The 21453-nt window shown below is 45.3% G+C and overlaps 1 protein-coding gene across 1 annotated transcript in view; it reads right to left on the bottom strand.

The window, feature by feature from the left end:
• Positions 1–5452: 5452 nt before the first annotated feature.
• LOC138287144 (V-type proton ATPase 116 kDa subunit a 4-like) overlaps positions 5453–21453 on the bottom strand; it is a 1145905-nt gene continuing 1129904 nt past the window's right edge. Inside the window, exons 9-10 of the mRNA XM_069227503.1 lie at positions 6430–6537; positions 5453–5464 (exon numbers count right to left, since the gene is read on the bottom strand). Coding sequence (XP_069083604.1) covers positions 5453–5464; positions 6430–6537 — 120 coding nt within the window. The remainder of the gene's footprint in view (positions 5465–6429; positions 6538–21453) is intronic.

The following is a 21453-nucleotide window of genomic DNA, read 5'->3' as shown; positions in this document are numbered from 1 at the left end:
CGGTGGGAAAACACTTCTACACAACTCTCCACGGCGAGCGGGATCCGTCCACCAAAGGGAAAGTCTCTAGCCCTTTTAGTTCCTGCAGAAACCTCAGCTTCTTCTGTCCAGTAGAAGCTTCTTTGCACCCGCAGCTGGCATTTCCTGGGCATTTGCCCATCTCCGACTTGCTTGTGACTTTTGGACTTGGTCCCCTTGTTCCACAGGTACACTAGATTGGAAATCCACAGTTGTTGCATTGTTGGTTTGTGTCTTTCCTGCATTATTCCTCTAACACGACTTCTTTGTCCTTAGGGGAACTTTAGTGCACTTTGCACTCACTTTTTAGGGTCTTGGGGAGGGTTATTTTTCTAACTCTCACTATTTTCTAATAGTCTCAGCGACCCTCTACAAGGTCACATAGGTTTGGGGTCCATTCGTGGTTCGCATTCCACTTTTGGAGTATATGGTTTGTGTTGCCCCTATCCCTATGTTTCCCCATTGCATCCTATTGTAACTATACATTGTTTGCACTGTTTTCTAAGACTAAACTACATATTTTTGCTATTGTGTATATATATCTTGTGTATATTTCCTATCCTCTCACTGAGGGTACACTCTAAGATACTTTGGCATATTGTCATAAAAATAAAGTACCTTTATTTTTAGTATAACTGTGTATTGTGTTTTCTTATGATATTGTGCATATGACACTAAGTGGTACTGTAGTAGCTTCACACGTCTCCTAGTTCAGCCTAAGCTGCTCTGCTAAGCTACCATTATCTATCAGCCTAAGCTGCTAGACACCCTATACCCTAATAAGGGATAACTGGGCCTGGTGCAAGGTGCAAGTACCCCTTGGTACTCACTACAAGCCAGTCCAGCCTCCTACAATGGGGTGGCTAGGAGTGTTGTTATGAGCGTCTGTCACTTGGTACTGCTGACCAAGTAGGTGTTGTTCAGGGTGCACCAGTTTCTCTATCACCATGGTAACACTGGCACCTGTGTCCCTGAAGGCCTGAACCTCAACACCATTTATTAGGGGAAGTTGCTTGCACTTATCCATATTAAGGGGACAAGCAACCAAGCTTGCCAAATCAATGCACCTTCAGAGACTAACACAGCCTCTGTGGTCTCCCTAACAAGATCAACCCCAACTACATTACCAATAGTGAGCCCAGCTACTCCCTTGGATTGGCTATTTGCAGGTTTTATCCCACCATCACTGGTGCAGCAGGGGTTGTGGTAGTGGGAGGTTTGGTGTTTTTCTTTGGACAACTGGCATCAGTTGTCCAATGGTCTTTGAATTTACACAAATAACACCAAGGCTTTTTAAGTTGATTATTAGAAGAGGATTTGGACCCACCACCCACACCAGAGGATTTTTGTGGGCCTGATGAAGACTCAGTTTTACTTTTGTCCCCACCCTTGTCAGAAGACTTGCCATCCTTCCTCTTGCCATCCTTGTCACCCCCTGTATGAACTTTTCTGTTCACTCTTGTTCTGACCCATTTTTCTGCCTTCTTTCCCAATTCTTGGGGAGAGGTCAGATCTGAGTCCACTAAATATTGGTGTAACAAGTCAGACACACAGTTATTCATAATATGCTCTCTCAGAATAAGATTATACAGGCTTTCATAGTCAGATACTCTACTGCCATGTAACCACCCCTCCAAGGCCTTCACTGAACAGTCTACAAAGTCTGTCCAGTCTTGTGAGGACTCTTGTCTGGTGTCTCTGAAATTAATCCTGTATTTTTCAGTGGTTAAGCCAAATCCATCCAAGAGTGTATCCTTCAAAACTGAATTTTTTTTAGCATCACTTTCTCTAACAGTAAGGAGCCTATCCCTACCCTTTCCACTGAAAGATAGCAACAATATAGCAGCCCACTGCCTTTGAGGGACCCCCAGTGCCATACAGGCCCTCTCAAGTGCAGCAAACCACTTGTTGATGTCATCCCCCTCCTTGTAAGGGGAGACTATCTTCTGCAGATTCCTGGAATCATGCTCTCTAAACAGGATTACTATCAGGAATACTGCTGTTGCTGCCTCCATGTGGTCCTAACCCCAACCTCTGTCTCTCCTTCTCAATGTCTAGGGATTCCCTATCTAAGGCCAGCTGTTGCTGTTTAAGCTTCAGTCTGGTATCTTCACCCCTCAACTTTTTGAGTTCCCTTTCTAATAAGTTATCCTCAGGGTGGGTGGGTTGGGAATGCTTGGACACAGAAGACAAGTTTGAAACAACAGAGGGGGATCTGTCCCTAATTGACTGGACCCTAGCAACTTGGCCTCTAGGAATAAAGGCTTCCCTACTGTGATGTGAACCTCCATTACTGCCAACATTACTGGGTGTCCTGTTAGGGGGCAGATCCTGATCAGAACCCTCCCTACCTCCCTCAAGGAGGTGCCCTGAGTCAGATTGGAAACCTTCTATTAACCTCTCATTTGATGTCCCTGCGTGGGACTCATCATTCACAATAAGCATGTTAAATAGAAATTCTTTGGTAGGGTTCTTTCCTATCACTAAACCTCTTTCTAAGCAGATACTCCTTAGGCTCTTGTAATTCAAATTGTCATAAGTAGTATTGACCATTTTAAGAGTAGAGTCTTCTACAGACATGATAGTAAAAGGTTTAGAAATAGTGAGAAGGAAGAAAAAGTTTCAGAACTTTTTAAAGAACAGAGAAAAAAACTTTTTCTAACTTTTAGAAAACTTTTTGAAGTTTAGAGAAACTTTTCAAAACTTTGTAAAAAGTTTAAGAGGAGAAAAGCAAAACTTTTTGGTTACGTGTACATAAACTGAACTGTTTTGTATATTATTCTCTTATTAGAAGTACACAATGACAAAGTGGTAAGTAGTTACAAGTACTTATCCCACCGTTACCACCAATCTAGGAGGCTATCCTGGCTTGTAGTGGGTACCAGAGGTACTTACTCCTTGTGCCAGGTCCAGTTATCCCTTATTAGAGTAGAAGAGGTGTTTCTAGCAGCTTAGGCTGATATAAGGTAGCTATGGCAAAGCAGCTTAGGCTGAACTAGGAGACATGTAATGCTCCTACTATACCTCTGGTGTAATATGCACAATATCATAAGAAAACACAATACACAGAATTACTAAAAATACAGGTACTTTATTTTTATGACAATATGCCAAAAGTATCTCAGTGAGTACCCTCAGTATGAGGATAAGTTATATACACAAGATATATGTACACAAACCAAATTTAGGTAAGTAATAGCAAGAAAAATAATGCAAACAGTGTAGAATTACAATAGACGGCTATAGGAGCACATAGGTATAGGGGCAACACAAACCATATACTCCAAAAGTGGAATGCGAACCACGAATGGACCCCAAACCTATGTGAGCTTGTAGAGGGTCGCTGGGACTGTAAGAAAACAGTGAGGGTTAGAAAAATAGCCCACCCCAACACCCTGAAAGGTAGGTGTAAAGTGCACCTACTACGCCCAGGGAGCACAGAAGTCATGATACGGGGATTCTGCAGGAAGAACAAACACCAGCAATGCAACAACAGTGGATTTCCGGACCTGAGTACCTGTAGGACAAGGGGACTAAGTCCAATAGTCGCAACAGTGTCGAGAGTGGGCAGGAGCCCAGGAAATGCCAGCTGATGGTGCAAGGAAGCTGCCACTGGATGGAAGAAGCTTGGAGTTCTGCAAGAAAGAAAAGAGCCAGGGACTTCTCCTTTGGAAGCCGGCTGACCCTCGTTGCGATGAAGCTTGCAGGGTCTCTGCTTTGGGGAATTCTTCAGATAACGAATGCAAGAGCTCACCAGAGTTCCTCTGCATCTCCCTCTTCATCTTCTACCAAAGGATCCACTGCTGACTGCTCAGGACGCCTGCAAAACCGCAACAAAGTAGCAAGACGACTACCAGCAACATTGTAGCGCCTAATCCTGCTGGCTTTCTCGACTGTTTTCAGGTGGTGCATGCTCTGGGGGTAGCCTGCCTTCACCCTGCACCAGAAGCTCCGAACAAATCTCCTGTAGGTCAACGGAATCTTCCCCCTGTTAACGCAGGCACCAAAAGACAGCATCACTGGTCCTCTGGGTCCCCTCTCATCTTGACGAGCGTGGTCCCTGGAACTCAGCAACTCTGTCCAAGTGACTCCCACAGTCCAGTGACTCTTCAGTCCAAGTTTGGTGGAGGTAAGTCCTTGCCTTCCCATGCTAGACTGCATTGCTGGGTACCGCATGATTTGCAGCTGCTCCGGCTCCTGTGCACTCTTACAGGATTTCCTACGTGCACAGCCAAGCCTGGGTCCCCGGCACTCCTTCCTGCAGAGCACAAACTTCTGAGTTGTCCTCCGGCGTTGTGGGACTCCCTTTTGTGACTTTGTGTGGACTCCGGTTCACTTTCGTTCCAAGTGTCTGTTCAGGTACTTTTGCGGGTGCTGCCTGCTTCTGTGAGGGCTCCCTAATTTGCTGGCTGCCCCCTCTGTCTTCTCCTTCAAGTTGCGACATCCTGGTCCCTCCTGGTCCCTCCTGGTCTACAACAGCACCCAAAAACCTCCACCGCAACCCTTGCAGCTAGCAAGGCTTGTTTACGGCCTTTCTGCGTTGGAACACCTCTGCAAGCTTTATCGCGACGTGCGACATTAGTCTTCCAAAGGAGAAGTCCCTAGTCCTCTTCTTTCTTGCAGAACTCCAAGCTTCTTCCAACAGGTGGCAGCTTCCATGCATCTTCAGCTGGCATTTCCTGGGCTCCTGCCCACTCTCGACACTGTCACGACTATTGGACTTGGTCCCCTTGTCTTACAGGTACTCAGGTCTGGAAATCCACTGTTGTTGCATTGCTGGTGTTTGTTCTTCCTTCAGAATCCCCCTATCACGACTTCTGTGCTCTCTGGGGGTAGTAGGTGCACTTTACACCTACTTTTTAGGGTCTTGCTGTGGGCTATTTTTCTAACCCTCACTGTTTTCTTTCAGTCCCAGTGACCCTCTACAAGCTCACATAGGTTTGAGGCCCATTCGTGGTTCGCATTCCACTTTTGGAGTATATGGTTTCTGTTGCCCCTATACCTATGTGCTTCTATTGCAATCTATTGTAATTCTACACTGTTTGCCTTACTTTTCTTGCTATTACTTACCTAATTTTGGTTTGTATACATATATCTTGTGTATATATCTTATCCTCATACTGAGGGTACTCACTGAGATACTTTTGGCATATTGTCATAAAAGTAAAGTACCTTTATTTTTAGTAACTCTGTGTATTGTGTTTTCTTATGATATTGTGCATATGACACCAGTGGTATAGTAGGAGCTTTACATGTCTCCTAGTTCAGCCTAAGCTTCTTTGCCATAGCTACCTTCTATCAGCCAAAGCTGCTAGAAACACCTCTTCTACACTAATAAGGGATAACTGGACTTGGCACAAGGTGTAAGTACCTCTGGTACCCACTACAAGCCAGGCCAGCCTCCTACACAGTGTGTCAATGAGAATTGGTAAATTTAGTCACTAGCCTGCAAATTTAGAAAGCAGAGAGAGCTTAAACACTGAGGTTCTGGTTAGCAGAGCCTCAGTGATACAGTTAGGCACCACACAGGGAACACATATAGGCCACAAACTTATGAGCACTGGGGTCCTGGCTAGCAGGATCCCAGTGACACATAACAAACACACTGACAACTTAGGGTCTTCACTATGAGCACTGGGCCCTGGCTAGCAGGATCCCAGTGAGACAGTGAAAACACCCTGACATATACTCACAAACAGGACAAAAGTGGGGGTAACAAGGCTAGAAAGAGGCTACCTTCATACACTGCTCAAAAATCTTCAGGATCCAGTTTGAGGCCTGGGGATATTCAAAGGTAAGGAATCTGCGGCAAGAAGTCTCTATCAGATATGAACAGTTCTCTGCAAAGCAAGGTATTATTTCACACCTCGCCAGCCAAAAAAAAGGTCAAAAGCAGCACCTTCCTGTCGTCAGTGACTGCCTGAGCAAGAAAACATGGCTGAAGCAAATTACAGTTAGGCAAATGTAAGCAAAATGGCTTTAAAGTTTTACAAAGATTATTGTCATCATAAGCATTAAACAATTAGGTTAAATATTTATGTTAAGGACATAGTTAATGTTAGTGTTTGGCTGAGAATAAGTGTTAACGTCCGGGTTATAATTAAAAATGAATTTGTCTACTTCCTCTCTCCCGCTTTTAAAATTATGGTCAAAGGAATACAGATTGTTTTGCTGCATTCTGTATATATTCTTTATTAGATTCGTTTTTTAAAATTTATTTTTAAAATCTAAGTTTCCCGCTTTCATAGCTTTACTACTGGGTCTCGAAATAAAATACAAAGGAATGTAAAACTGAATAGAATGTATAAGCAATGTTAAAATGGAAACTATATTAAAATTAAGTAGTGGGCCAAATAAACACTATGTACGTTCTTAAATGTAGATTGAGGATAGTCATTACATGGTGTTTACCTTGGAATTCGATTTTTTGTACAATGCTTTGAGTAAAAATGGTTTTATCAACAGCATCCAAGGAACAGCCAACAAGGCCATGATGACAAGAGCGGTCTGCACTTCTTTCTGAAAAAAATGAAAAAAACAGTTCTGCATTGTGAATACCACATTAAAGACGTTTTGAAATTTGTTTGGCATTTCTTAATAAAAATCTGTTCCAGGACAGAGCCTTAGTTGTGGGTACAGAAGGTGCAGTATTGTAGTACGTGTTTGTTCAACAGGAAAGATTTAAGGAGAGATGACTGGGTATGTTCATCTTTTTCCATATAGAGGTTGATATCTCCCGGCAATATCTTACAAGAGGTAGTGAGAAGATCATTGCTATCATCAAAGACACCATAAATAAAACAATTTTTGCTGTCACACGGTGGAGTAGGATGCTCAGCCTCAGCAGTTTAGGTATTGTGAGGAGTATTCGGAAATACCTTTCCTCATCTTTCAAAAAGTGACAGTTGTCCCGCCCCCTCTAAAGTGACATCACATCCATTACCAGGACCTCCGGTGACCCCTGGGAGACTGCCCCGGAACTGACGTAGGTGTAGGTGAGTCACGTGTGTTGTGACATGGTGTGATGACATGTTGGTCATGCGCCCTGTTGCTGACCCTAGTGTCTAGGTGTATGTGTTGTGTAAAATGGCAGCCTTGCAGGCGTGTGCTGTGTTTCTGCACCTAAGAGGACAAGTCTGGGCATGTTCATGCCATCAGAGTGGTTGGGCTGCAGTGTGGCTCCTCAGAGGGAGGTGCAGTGGCACTACAGAGCCACCACCCACCCTCCCCAAGCATTGCATATCCTAGAGGGAATGTACGATGGTGACCTTTTAAAAAAAATAATAATAATATTCAAGCCCACAGGCACAGAAAGCGCCAAGCAGGGTGTATACAGACATAGAGCATGACCTTTAAAAACACAAGTCATAGTTATCCAAGGAGGGTAGCAGTGTGTAAGGGGAACATAAGTGAGGCCTGACAGGCCAGTGGGGTCTTCAGGCCGATACGCAGTTTCTAGAGGAGTTGCTGGCACCACCCCATAGTCTCTCCTCTGGCCTGCTTGCTACTACTTACATCAAACAGTCAACTTTCAACCTATGTTTTTGCAAGTCAAAGGGCCCCATACATGTTTAGTAGATGTTAAAGTAGAAAGTGGCAGCCCCCCAGGTGACACAGTGAGTGGATGAAGTATTCCTATGTTCTGAAAATGTAACCATGAAGCGTAATTTATTTCTGAGCCCAACCCCACCACAAAGCCTGTGCCTAATTAGCATGTCGTAGCAAGCATATAAGCCCCTCAAGTGGATCACACACACAACCACATTCACAAGACTCTTTTTGTGAACTACATATTGAAGTTTGCAAAGAGCAGGGCTACCCCAGACCATCAAGGAGAAAAATATGAAGGGAAAAACCGAAGCTGGTGATGAAAGCCAGCTCCATATTGTAGGAGGCTGGCCTGGCTTGTAGTGGGTACCAGAGGTACTTACATCTTGTGACAGGTCCAGTTATCCCTTATTAGTGGAGAAGAGGTGTTTCTAGCAGCTTAGGCTGATAGAAGGTAGCTATGGCAAAGCAGCTTAGGCTGAACTAGGAGACATATAAAGCTCCTACTACACCACTGGTGTCATATGCACAATATCATAAGAAAACACAATACACAGAAGTACGAAACAGAAAGGTACTTTATTTTTATGACAATATGCCAAAAGTATCTCAGTGAGTACCCTCAGTATGAGGATGAGAAATATACACAAGATATATGTACACAAACCAAAATTATGCAGATAATAGCAAAAGGAAGTAATGCAAGCAGTGTAAAATTACAGTAGATTGCAATAGGAGCACATAGGTATAGGGGCAACACAAACCATATACTCCAAAAGTGGAATGCGAACCACGAATGGACCCCAAACCTATGTGAGCTTGTAGAGGGTCACTGGGACTGTAAGAAAACAGTGAGGGTTAGAAAAATAGCCCACCCCAAGATCCTGAAAGGTAGGTGTAAAGTGCACCTACTACCCCCAGAGAGCACAGAAGTTGTGATAGGGGGATTCTGCAAGGAGAACAAACACCAGCAATGCAACAACAGTGGATTTCCGGACCTGAGTACCTGTAAGACAAGGGGACCAAGTCCAAGAGTCGCAACAGTGTCGAGAGTGAGCAGGAGCCCAAGAAATGCCAGCTGAGGGTGCAGGGAAGCTGCCACCTGTTGGAAGAAGCTTAGTGTTCTGCAAGAACGAAGAGGACTAGGAACTTCCCCTTTGGAGGATGGATGTCCCACATCGTGAAGAAGATTGCAGAGGTGTTCCCACGCAGAAAAACCACAAACAAGCCTTGCTACCTGCAAGGGTCGCGGTTAGGATTTTTGGATGCTGCTGTGGCCCAGGAGGGACCAGGATGTCGCCACTTGGATGAGGAGACAGAGGGGACACCCAGAAATGTAGGGAACCCTCACAGAAGCAGGCAGCACCCGCAGAAGTACTGGAAAAGGCACTTAGGAGAAAAGTGAACCAGAGTCCACCAGAAGTCACAAAAAGGAGACCTACAATGCCGGAGGACAACTCAGAAGGTTGTGCACAGCAGGTTAGAGTGTCGAGGACCCAGGCTTGGCTGTGCATGAATGAAATCCTGGAAGAGTGCACAGGAGCTGGAGCAGCTGCAAATCATGCGGTACCCAGCAATGCAGTCTAGCGTGGGGAGGCAAGGACTTACCTCCACCAAACGTGGACTGAAGAGCCACTGGACTGTGGGAGTCACTGGGACAGAGCTGCTGAGTTCCAGGGACCAGGCTCGTCGTGCTGAGAGGGGACCCAGAGGACCGGTGATGCAGTCTTTTGTTGCCTGTGGTTGCAGGGGGAAGATTCCGTCGACCCACGGGAGATTTCTTCAGAGCTCGTGGTGCAGAGAGGAGGCAGGCTACCCCCAGAGCATGCACCACCTGGAAACAGTCGAGAAAGCCAGCAGGATGAAGCGATACAAGTTTGCTAGTAGTAGTCTTGCTACTTTGTTGCGGTTTTGCAGGTGTCCTGAGCATTCAGCGGTCGATCCTTTGGCAGAAGGTGAAGAGGGAGATGCATAGGAACTCTGGTGAGCTCTTGCATTCGTTATCTGGTGAAATCCCCAAAGCAGAGACCCTAAATAGCCAGAAAAGGAGGTTTGGCTACCTAGGAAGGAGGATTGGCTACCAAGAGAGGTAAGAGCCTGTCAGAAGGAGTCTCTGACATCACCTGCTGGTACTGGCCACTCAGGGCAGTTCAGTGTGCCACAAACACCTCTCTTTCCAAGATGGACGAGGTCTGGGACACACTGGAGGAGCTCTGGGCACCTCCCCTGGGAGGTGCAGGTCAGGGGAGTAGTCACTCCCCTTTCCTTTGTCCAGTTTCGCGCCAGAGCAGGGCTGGGGGATCCCTGAACCGGTGTAGACTGGCTTATACACTGATGGGCACCATCTGTGCCCATCAAAGCATTTCCAAAGGCTGTGGGAGCCTACTCCTCCCCAGCCTTCACACCTATTTCCAAAGGGAGAGGGTGTTACACCCTCTCTCAGAAGAAGTCCTTTGTTCTGCCTCTCTGGGCCAGGGCTGCCTGGACCCCAGGAGAGCAGGAAACCTGTCTGAGGGGTTGGCAGCAGCTGCAGTGGAGACCCCGGGAAGGCAGTTTGTCAGTACCCGGGTTCTGTGCTAGAGACCCGGGGTATCATGGAATTGTCCCCCCAATGCCAGGATGGCATTGGGGTGACAATTCCATGATCTTAGACATGTTACATGGCCATGTTCGGAGTAACCATTGTGACGCTGTACATAGGTAGTGACCTATGTATAGTGCACGCGTGTAATGGTGTCCCTGCACTCACAAAGTCCGGGGAATTTGCCCTGAACGATGTGGGGGCACCTTGGCTAGTGCCAGGGTGCCCACACACTAAGTAACTTTGCACCCAACCTTCACCAGGTGAAGGTCAGACATATAGGTGACTTATAAGTTACTGAAGTGCAGTGGTAAATGGCTGTGAAAAAACGTGGACGTTATTTCACTCCGGCTGCAGTGGCAGGCCTGTGTAAGGATTGTCAGAGCTCTCTATGGGTGGCAAAAGAAATGCTGCAGCCCATAGGGATCTCCTGGAACCCCAATACCCTGGGTACCTCAGTACCATATACTAGGGAATTATATGGGTGTACCAGTATGCCAATGTGAATTGGTAAATTTAGTCACTAGCCTGTTAGTGACAAATTTGGAAAGCAGAGAGAGCATAACCACTGAGGTTCTGGTTAGCAGAGCTTCAGTGAGACAGTTAGGCATCACACAGGGAACACATATAGGACACATACTTATGAGCACTGGGGCCCTGCCTGGCAGGGTCCCAGTGACCCATAGACTAGAACAACATATATACAGTGAAATATGGGGGTAACATGCCAGGCAAGATGGTACTTTCCTACACAACCCTTCCTCCCCAAACGAAGGACAATAAGACTAGCCATGACCTGATGAGTCTTCATTTTCCAAGTGGAAATATCTGGAGAGTCCATCTGCATTGGAGTGGGTACTCCCAGGTCTATGTTCCACTGTATAGTCCATTCCCTGTAGAGATATGGACCACCTCAACAATTTAGGATTTTCACCTTTCATTTGTTTTAGCCAAAGTAGAGGTTTGTGGTCTGTCTGAACAATGAAGTGAGTGCCAAACAGGTATGGCCTCAACTTCTTCAGTGCCCAGACCACAGCAAAGGCCTCCCTCTCTAAGGCAGACCAACGCTTTTCTCTAGGGTTCAACCTTCTGCTGATAAAAGCAACATGTTGATCCTGGCCCTCAGAATTCAGTTGTGATAATACTGCCCCTACCCCTAATTCAGATGCATCAGTTTGAACAATGAATTTCTTGGAGTAACATGGGCTTTTTAGGACAGGTGCAGAGCACATGGCCTGTTTGAGCTCCTCAAAAGATTTCTCACAGCTAGCTGTCCACAATACCTTTATAGGCATTTTTTTACTGGTGAGATCATTAAGTGGGGCTGCAATGGAGCCATAGTTTTTAATGAATCTCCTGTAATACCCAGTGAGGCCTAGGAAGGCTCTCACCTGGGTCTGAGTTGTAGGGGGAACCCAATCCATGATTGTCTGGATTTTCCCCTGAAGTGGCGCAATCTGTTCTCCACCTACCAGGTGTCCCAGATAAACCACCTTTCCCTGCCCTATCTGGCACTTTGAGGCCTTGATAGTGAGGCCTGCCTTTTGCAGGGCCTCCAAAACTTTCCAAAGGTGGACTAGGTGCTCATCCCAGGTGGAGCTAAAGACAGCTACATCATCTAGATATGCTGCACTAAAAGCCTCCAACCCTTGCAGGACTGTGTTCACCAACCTCTGAAAAGTGGCAGGTGCATTTTTCAAACGAAAGGGCATCACTGTAAATTGGTAGTGCCTTCCTATAGTTGAAAATGCAGTTTTAGGTTTAGTATCCTCAGCCAATTTGATCTGCCAATACCCTGCAGTCAAATCAAAGGTGCTTAGATACTTGGCAGATGCCAGTGTATCTATGAACTCATCTGCCCTGGGTATAGGGTGAGCATCAGTTTTTGTTACCTGGTTGAGACCTCTGTAATCTACACAAAACCTCATCTCCCTTTTTCCATCTTTTGAGTGAGGTTTTGGTACAAGCACCACAGGACTCGTCCATGGGCTTTCAGAAGGTTCAAACACTCCTAGATCAAGCATTTTCTGAACCTCTTGTTTTATGCAGTCCCGGACATGGTCAGGCTGCCTATAGATGTTACTTTTGACAGGCAAGCTGTCTCCAGTATCAATTGTGTGTTCACACCAAGATGTGGTGCCTGGCACAGTTGAAAAGAGTTCAGAAAATTGTCCAAGGAGATTTATGCAGTTGTCTTTCTGTTCTGCACTCAGACAATCTGCTAACACTACTCCCTCCACTAAAGCATCCCCTTCAGTGGAGGAGAAGAGATGAGGGAGAGGGTCACTCTCTTCTTCCTGTCCTTCATCTGTTGCCATGAGCAGGGTGAGATCAGCCCTGTCATAGTAGGGTTTTAGGCGGTTGATATTAATCACCCTAAGGGGACTCCTGGCAGTGCTCAGGTCAACCAAATAGGTGACCTCGCCCTTTTTTTCAACAATTAGATGGGTTCCACTCCATTTGTCCTGGAGTGCTCTTGGGGCCATAGGCTCCAATACCCACACCTTCTGTCCTGGTTGGTACTGGATCAAAACAGCCTTCTGGTCATGCCTTTATTTCTGGAGCTCTTGGCTGGCCTGAAGGTTTTTACTGGCCTTTTTCATGTACTCAGCCATTCTGGATCTTAGGCCAAGTACATAGTCCACTATGTCCTGTTTGGGAGCTTTTAAAGGTTGTTCCCAACCCTCCTTCACAAGTGTTAGTGGACCTCTTACAGGGTGTCCAAAGAGGAGTTCAAAGGGACTGAAGCCCACTCCTTTCTGGGGTACCTCCCTGTAAGCAAAAAGAAGGCAAGGTAACAGGACATCCCATCTCTGTAGGAAAGTACCATATTGCCTGGCATGTTACCCCCATATTTCACTGTATATATGTTGTTTTAGTGTATGTGTCACTGGGACCCTGTCAGCCAGGACCCAGTGCTCATAAGTGTGCCCTGTATGTGTTCCCTGTGTGATGACTAACTGTCTCACTGAGGCTCTGCTAACCTGAACCTCAGTGGTTATGCTCTCTCTGCTTTCCAAATTGTCACTAACAGGTTAGTGACCAATTTCACCAATTCACATTGGCATACTGGTACACCCTTATAATTCCCTAGTAAATGGTACTGATGTACCCAGGGTATTGGGGTTCCAAGAGAGCTCTCTATGGGCTGCAGCATTTCTTTTGCCACCCATAGGGAGATCTGACAATTGTTACACAGGCCTGCCATTGCAGCCTGAGTGAAATAATGGCCACATTATTTCACAGCCATTTTACACTGCACATAAGTAACTTATAAGTCACCTATATGTCTAACCTTCACCTGGTGAAGGTTGGGTGCAAAGTTACTTAGTGTGTGGGCACCCTGGCACTAGCCAAGGTGCCCCCACATTGTTCAGGGCAAATTCCCCGGACTTTGTGAGTGCGGGGACACCATTTCACACGTGCACTATACATGGGTCACTACCCATGTATAGCATCACAATGGTAACTCCGAACATGGCCATGTAACATGTCTAAGATCATGGAATTGTCACCCCAATGCCATTCTGGCATTGGGGAGACAATTCCATGATCCCCCGGGTCTCTAGCACAGAACCCGGGTACTGCCAAACTGCCTTTCCCGGGGTTTCACTGCAGCTGCTGCTGCTGCCAACCCCTCAGACAGGTTTCTGCTCTCCTGGGGTCCAGCCAGGCCTGGCCCAGGAAGGCAGAACAAAGGACTTCCTCAGAGAGAGGGTGTTACAACCTCCCCCTTTGGAAATAGGTGTGAGGGCTGGGGAGGAGTACCCTCCCCCAGACTCTGGAAATGCTTTGATGGGCACAGATAGTGCCCATCTCTGCATAATCCAGTCTACACCGGTTTAGCGATCCCCCAGCCCTGCTCTGGCGTGAAACTGGACAAAGGAAAGGGGAGTGCCCAGAGCTCCTCCAGCGTGCCCCAGACCTCTGCCATCTTGGATTCAGAGGTGTGCTGGCACACAGGACTGCTCTGAGTAGCCAGGGCCAGCAGGTGACATCAGAGACTCCTTCTGATAGGCCTTACCTTCCTTACTAGCCTATCCTACTTCCTAGGTAGCCAAACCTCCTTTTCTGGCTATTTATTCTGGCTGAGTCACTGACATCCCCATTTTGCTGCTTGACAGCTTGCTGTCTGAGACCCTCTAATGTGGGACAGGATTGCTGTGCCACACTCAGCTCTTCCCTGGCAGGCCCCCCTCCACCCAAAAGCTCAGCAGTGTCTGCTGTCAGCTCATCTGGTGAAGGTTCTGCACAGGGAGGAATTTCTTCTTCCTCAGAAGGAGAATCATCTGTAGAGGGAGGGATAGTGGGTAGGGATTTACCCTTGCTTCCCCTAGCTTTAGGGAGCACTTGGTCCATTGTTCCAGGATCCAAGTTACCCTGTCCTTTTTGCTTTTTGGCCTGAGCCCTTGTCAATGCAAAAATATGCCCAGCATTGCTGCGTGATCCTCCAACTCTACTTCTGCCCAAGGTGATGTCTCTAAATCATTCCCTAGTAGACAGTCTACAGGTAAATCTGAAGCAACCACAACTTTCTTTGGACCAGTAACCCCCCCCAGTTGAGATTCACAACAGGCATGGGATGGCTAAGAGTGTTGTTATTAGCCTCTGTCACTTGGTACTGCTGACCAAGTAGGTGTTGTTCAGGGTGCACCAGTTTCTCTATTACCATCGTAACACTGGCACCTGTGTCCCTGTAGGCCTGAACCTCAACACCATTTATTAGGGGAAGTTGCTTGTACTTATCCATATTAAGGGGACAAGCTACCAAGGTGGCCAAATCAACGGCACCTTCAGAGACTAACACAGCCTCTGTGGTCTCCCTAACAAGACCAACCCCAACTAAATTACCAATAGTGAGCTCAGCTACTCGCTTGGATTGGCTATTAGTAGGTTTGCTCCCACCACCACTGCTATTACTAGGAGCACTAGAATTTGCATTAGGGTTTGTGGTAGTGGGAGGTTTTGTGTTTTTCTTTAAACAACTGGCATCAGTTGTCCAATGGCCTTTGACTTTACACAAATAACACCAAGGCTTTTTAACTTGATTTGAAGAGGATTTGGATCCACCACCCCCACCAGAGGATTTTTGTGGGCCTGATGAAGACTCAGTTTTAGTTTTGTCCCCACCCTTGTCAGAAGACTTACCATCCTTCTTCTTGCCATCCTTGTCACCCCCTGTATGAACTTTTCTGTTCACTCTTGTTCTGACCCATTTGTCTGCCTTCTTTCCCAATTCTTGGGGAGAGGTCAGATCTGAGTCCACTAGATATTGGTGTAACAAGTCAGACACACAGTTATTCAGAAAATGCTCTCTCAGAATGAGATTATACAGGCTTTCATAGTCAGAAACGTTACTGCCGTGTAACCACCCTTCCAAGGCCTGAACAGTCAACAAAGTCTATCCAGTCATGTGAGGACTCTTTTCTGACGCGCTTTGGGAGGCGGAGACGGCAGCAGCTGACAGGGCAGGAGCCCTTTAAATTCATCACAGCGCTCCTGCCTCGCTGGACGCGCATTTGGGAGGCAGCTGACAGGGCCGGAGCCCTTTAAATTAATTACAGCGCTTCCGCCTCGCGGGACGCGCTTTGGGAGGCGGAGGCGACAGCAGCTGACAGGGCAGGAGCCCTTTAAATTCATCACAGCGCTCCTGCCTCGCGGGACGCGCTTTGGGAGGTGGAGGCGGCAGCAGCTGACAGGGCAGGGGCCTTTTAAATTCACCACAGTGCTCCCGCCTCGCAGGACGCGCGTTTGGGAGGCAGCTGACAGGGCAGAAGCCCTTTAAATTCATCACAGCGCTCCCGCCTTGCGGAATGCGCTTTGGGATGCGGAGGCGGCAGCAGCTGACAGGGCAGGAGCCCTTTAAATTCATCACAGCGCACCCATCTCACGGGACGCGCTTTGGGAGGCGGAGGCGGCAGCAGCTGACAGGGCAGGAGCCCTTTAAATTCATCACAGCGCTCCCGCCTCGCGGGACGCACGCGGGGGCGCCCAAGCGAAGCCCGGGCCAAGGGCGGGCCCGTCCTTCGCCTGTCATCGACCAGAAGAGGCTGGGCCCCCCGTCTAACGTTTCTTCCTCCCGTTTTGTGGTAAATTCTTTTGGAAGTTGTTAAAGGTGCTGTGAGAGATCGTCATCTATAATGGGGAAGAGAAAGATTAACTTGCAAAAGGGGGAAGGTGGGCCCAGCTCTCTCCAGTCCTCCATTACTAGCTATCTATCCTCTGTGATGGGGGCCATTGAATCTGAACTAGAGCAAGTAGAAGAAAGGATTGGGGCTGTCCAAAACACTGTTCAGCAGCCCTCTTTGGAACCTATTGTTCATATAAACACTAATTCAAGAACCGGGCCCTTACTACCGGCCCTGCCCTCTAGTATTATACAGTTGGGCCATGATATACTTCCCCTCACAGATTTAAACAATTCTCCTACCCCATTTGTTAATCCACCTCTGGAAAGCTCTTGTTCTCAGGTTGATTCTCCTCCTCTGAAGAAGAGGAGAACCGGGAAAAAGTCTAAGAATACAAAAAAGGCCTTGGGCCCTAAAAAGAGAACATCCACCCATTCGGTTTTAAGTGCTAAAGATCCAGTTTCCCTGGTTTCCACTCCTGAATGTTTTTTGAGAAAGGATGCAGATGAAGATTTTACAAGTGCTATAGATTCTATACTCAAATCTTTTTGTGCAACCCTAGAGGCGAAACTTATCATAATGATTACTAGGAAGCTTGATTGCTTTTGTAATGGTGTGACTAGTACTTTATCTCATTTACTTAAGCCAGGATTAGTAAGTACGGGAAAATCTCACAGCCAAGACCCGGTTCATCAAACCAACCCGTTATCTACTTTGTTACCTCAAGGAGCAAGTAATCCCTCGCACAATTTACAGGCCGTTTCTGGCCAAGGAAACTTAGCTGACGATTCTGCACAGGGGCTGACCAGGGAAGTTTGTTCCTCTAGGCTGCATGTTACGGGTCCTAATAAATCTACATATCAGGCAGATTCTCTACATCTACCTCCAGATTGCAATCCATATGTATTGGTTCTATCAAATGTCCCCCTTTGGTGAGTTCTAAAATAGAAGGTACCCAGTCCCTAATCAGGAAAGCTGGTCACTGGTTGAAATCTAATATTAAACCTAATTTTCACCATAATGGTAAGATTCTTATGGCCCGCAGAGTGAGGAGGGTTGGATATTCAAAGAAAATGGAGGGAGATTATGTTGCTTTAAATTTTGCAAATTCTTGTTCAGTGGACTATTTTTTGACCAACTCCGAACAATGTAATAGGTCATGTAATAGGATCCAAATACACCCCCTGTGCCAATTTTATGACCCCGCGCTCCTTCCACATTGCTCCGCTACTAACCTAAGAACCCACACACCTGACCCAGTAAGGTCCCAATTGCAGGTAAATGTACCCACTAGTAATCGGTTTTTGGCTCTCAATTATCTTGACGAGATCGATTGACTGACGGTCACGGTTTACCCCTGCCCTAATAATATGGCGAGATCAATAGCTGGGAATGTTTACAATGTATGTATTCAGGACGCAGGAAAGTCTGTATTGGATTCGTCAACTCCTATAAATACTGGAGTTTTAACACCATGTCCTGGGTTTAGACCACTAACTCTGCTTAGTTGGAATATAGCGGGGTTGCAGTCTAAAACTGACAACTCGGATTGGAGGAGCTTTATTTCTTCTTATGACATAATTTGTCTACAGGAGACCTGGTCTAAGGATACGCTCCTTCTGCATGGATTTACTTCGTGTCAGCCGGCTATAACCTCCCCAATGGGGAGAGCACGTGGCGGCCTTTTAGTTCTTGTATCCTTACATCTCCCTCTATTAAACGTGTCCTTAATCTGGTCTTCCCCTCATTTTATGGTTGTTTTAGTACCTATTAGTGGACAGAAAGACATTTTGATTTTCAATTTTTACAATAATATCCCCCGGGGTCTCCTTATGGGATGCCTGGAGGAGGTAGCAGACTTCATTGATTCATCAAATGTTTTACAGGATAGTGATCTAATTATACTATGGGTGGGCGACTTCAACACTCCTTTGTGTAGCAAGGAACTTACGGAACTGTGTGCCTTCCCTGATGAGGGCAGAGAGTCATCAATCCATTTTACTCACACTGCTGAAGGAGATGCCCTAAACTATTTTGTATGTAAGTTTGATTTGGTACATGTTATGGAGAAACTGACTGCTGACGCCTGTAATATACCAACCTTCACAGGGAAACCGAAGGGGATCATCATTGATTATATACTTATTGGCTCCTCTGATTATCATCTAATACAAGAATTTAAGATCACGCCTCACTGCGCCAGTTACCATAATCCCCTCAGCATTAATCTGGATTTAAACATTAACCAGGTCCCTGAGAATACAAATTTGAGAGCTAGTACTGTTTACAATCCAAATTGCGGTTTACGCTTAAAATGGGACAAAATAAATTTTAAATTATTTAATCAGGAAATTGTAAGAACTAGGTTTGTCTCTATAAATATGTGTCTGTCTCAGCAGTTAGATCCTGAATGTATAGTCCATGAAGTTGAATTTTTAAGTACTGATATCTCGCAAGCCTTGGTGGTGGATAGGCCCTTGAAGGGGCCAGTGGTCCATAGATGGTTTGATTCTGTGTGCTCTTCTGCTCATAAAAAACTTAAAGATGCTCTTAAACCAGTTCCCCCCTACCGCCACCTAGTTAAACTAGCTAGAGCAGATTATAAGGCTGCTCTTGAAAAAAGGAAATCAGAAATTAGGTCTAAGGCTTGGGATGAACTTCTGGCTGCCTCTGAGCTGAAGGACACTTCTAAATTCTGGAAGGTGATAAATCATCCTTACTTTTCAGATAACAACACTAAGGCCAACGATTGTCTCATTGCAGAGGATGTATGGGTGACTCATTTTAGGAAAGTATTTTGCCCAGGAAACGATGATAATGAGAACCTGTATATAGAAGATAACCTTACTGCATAGTCTATTTCAGACTCTAATATCAAGGCCCTAGATATTACCTTTGATCTCTATGAGGTCCTAAGCGCCATTATTCGGCTAAGGCAGGGAAAGGCTCCTGGCCCTGACGGGGTCCCCGCTGATCTTTTTAAATCTGAAATTGATCTTTGGGGTCCTTTAGTTACAAATGTGTTGAATAGCGCGGTAAATAGTAATGTACCTTTTCATGGAAATCGGCTATTATTGTTCCCATCTTCAAAAAAGGAAACAGACAAGAGCCTTCCTGTTATAGACCAATTTCTCTTATTGATTCAACGGCAAAGATTTTAGGAAGTGTGATCTTATCCCGTTTAGAAGATTGGGTGACCGAGGCCCAGATTTTATCCCCAATTCAATTTGGTTTTAGACCCGGTGTAGGCACAGTTGAGCAAGTTTTAAATCTGCATCTGATACTTAGTAAATACGTGACAGCCAAAAAGGAGTCTATTCATATGGCATTTATTGGTTTAACTAGTGCTTTTGATATGGTCAATAGGTCGAAGTTATGGCAAATTCTGGGAGCTCTAGGTTGTGATACATCCCTTTTGGAGCTTATTAAACGCCTACATACAGATTTAACAGTTTCAGTTCAGACTGGTTTATATGGTCAGAGAACTTCTCCTATTCCGTCAACAAGGGGCGTAAGACAGGGATGTATCCTAGCGCCTTTTCTTTTCTTGATATATATAAATGGGCTTTATGATTCACTGGTAAAACATGGAAAGGATGTACCAAAGATGGGCCAGAGACCGCTTCCAGTTTTATTATATGCTGATGATGCAGTTTTAATTGCTCGTACCGCAAATGGTTTGCAGGGACTCTTGGACCTATTTTACAAATTTGTGTTGGACCTTGATCGGAAAGTAAACTACCCTAAGACTTTTATTATGACATGCGGCCCACGTAATACAAAGTCCAAACAACTTATTATGGGAGGACATATTTTAAATAAGGTACAAAATGTTTGTTATTTAGGTATGCATATGAGTTCCTCTTTGTCCTGGAAGACTCACATTCATTTCAAGTTCCAACAGTTGACAAGGAATAAAGGATTTTTCGCTTTACTAGTAAATTAGGTCACAGACCCCTTGCACAGATGAAAACACTTTATAATTCCAAGTGTGGTGCAGCAGTCCTATACGGGGCAGGAGTTTGGGGCTATAACAAAATACCCTCTCTCCAAAGTGCTGAAAATAAATTCCTGCGTAGACTACTGACGGTTCCAAAATGTATAGCAAACATCATCAGTCATGAGAAAATTGGTCAACGTTTTTTGGAGGACAGGGTCTCTATTGCTCCCTTAATGCTCTGGATTAGATGCTGGCTGAACCCTGCGGCAAAACTTGTTCAAGACTGCATTTCTGATTGCTTACAGTTGGATAACTCAAATAGGAATCCCTGGCTTTGAGAAGCTAGGGCTCAGGTACATGTTTGAAGAACCCCAATTGTTAACCACAAACTCTAGGTCTGTCCTGAAGTCAACTTATTTTGAGCACATATCAGAGTTGAGATTTTATAGCTCCCTGAAATTGAAATCTTTTGATCCCTATATCCGGATTGTAACCTTCCCATGTCTTGAACCTTATTTGTTCTGGTTTTCAAGTTCTAAAATAACCTCTCTTTTAACATTTTTTAAATTTAATTTGATTCATTTTAAGGTAGCCTTTCCCAAACCATGTTTTTGGAAAAAGGATTTACCACCCTGCCCCTGTGATTCCAAATCAAAGCAGAGTACCTCACATTTTTTTCTCTTTTGTTCTTTATATGCTGCTCCTAGAAAGGCCTTTATTTTACCTATTTTATGTCATCTTAGACCCATCCATTATAAGGAAGCTCTGTTATATTTTCAGAGACTGCCAGATATCCAAACTTGTCACCACGTACTAAATTTTGTTACAGCTTCTTTAAGTATTAGGAAAATGTATATTCCATTTTAATCTCTATATGTTTGTGAGAGATTTCTATTTTGAGATAACATCTGTAAATTTTGTGTTTTTGCGATTCTTATTTATGTTCAGTATTCTTATCTGTTACATGTCAAGGGGTTTTTTGATCGGATGTTTACATGGTGTTTTTAGAAATTGTTTTTACACTTTTTATTTGTGTTTTATACTATTTACAGATTCGTAATATATGTCTTTGTATGCACTTTTATGGCACATGCCGAATAAAGTTCTTTGACTGACTGACTGATTCTTTTCTGGTGTCTCTGAACTTAATCTTGTATTGTTCAGTGGTTAAGCCAAATCCATCCAAGAGTGCATCCTTCAAAACTGCAAAATTGTTAGCATCACTTTCTCTAACAGTA

This window comes from Pleurodeles waltl, chromosome 4_1 (genome assembly GCF_031143425.1).
Source record: "Pleurodeles waltl isolate 20211129_DDA chromosome 4_1, aPleWal1.hap1.20221129, whole genome shotgun sequence".
NCBI classification, from domain to species: Eukaryota; Metazoa; Chordata; class Amphibia; order Caudata; family Salamandridae; genus Pleurodeles; species Pleurodeles waltl.
The sequence above is the reverse complement of the archived record's forward strand: the minus strand, read 5'-3'. Positions and strand labels throughout refer to the sequence as shown.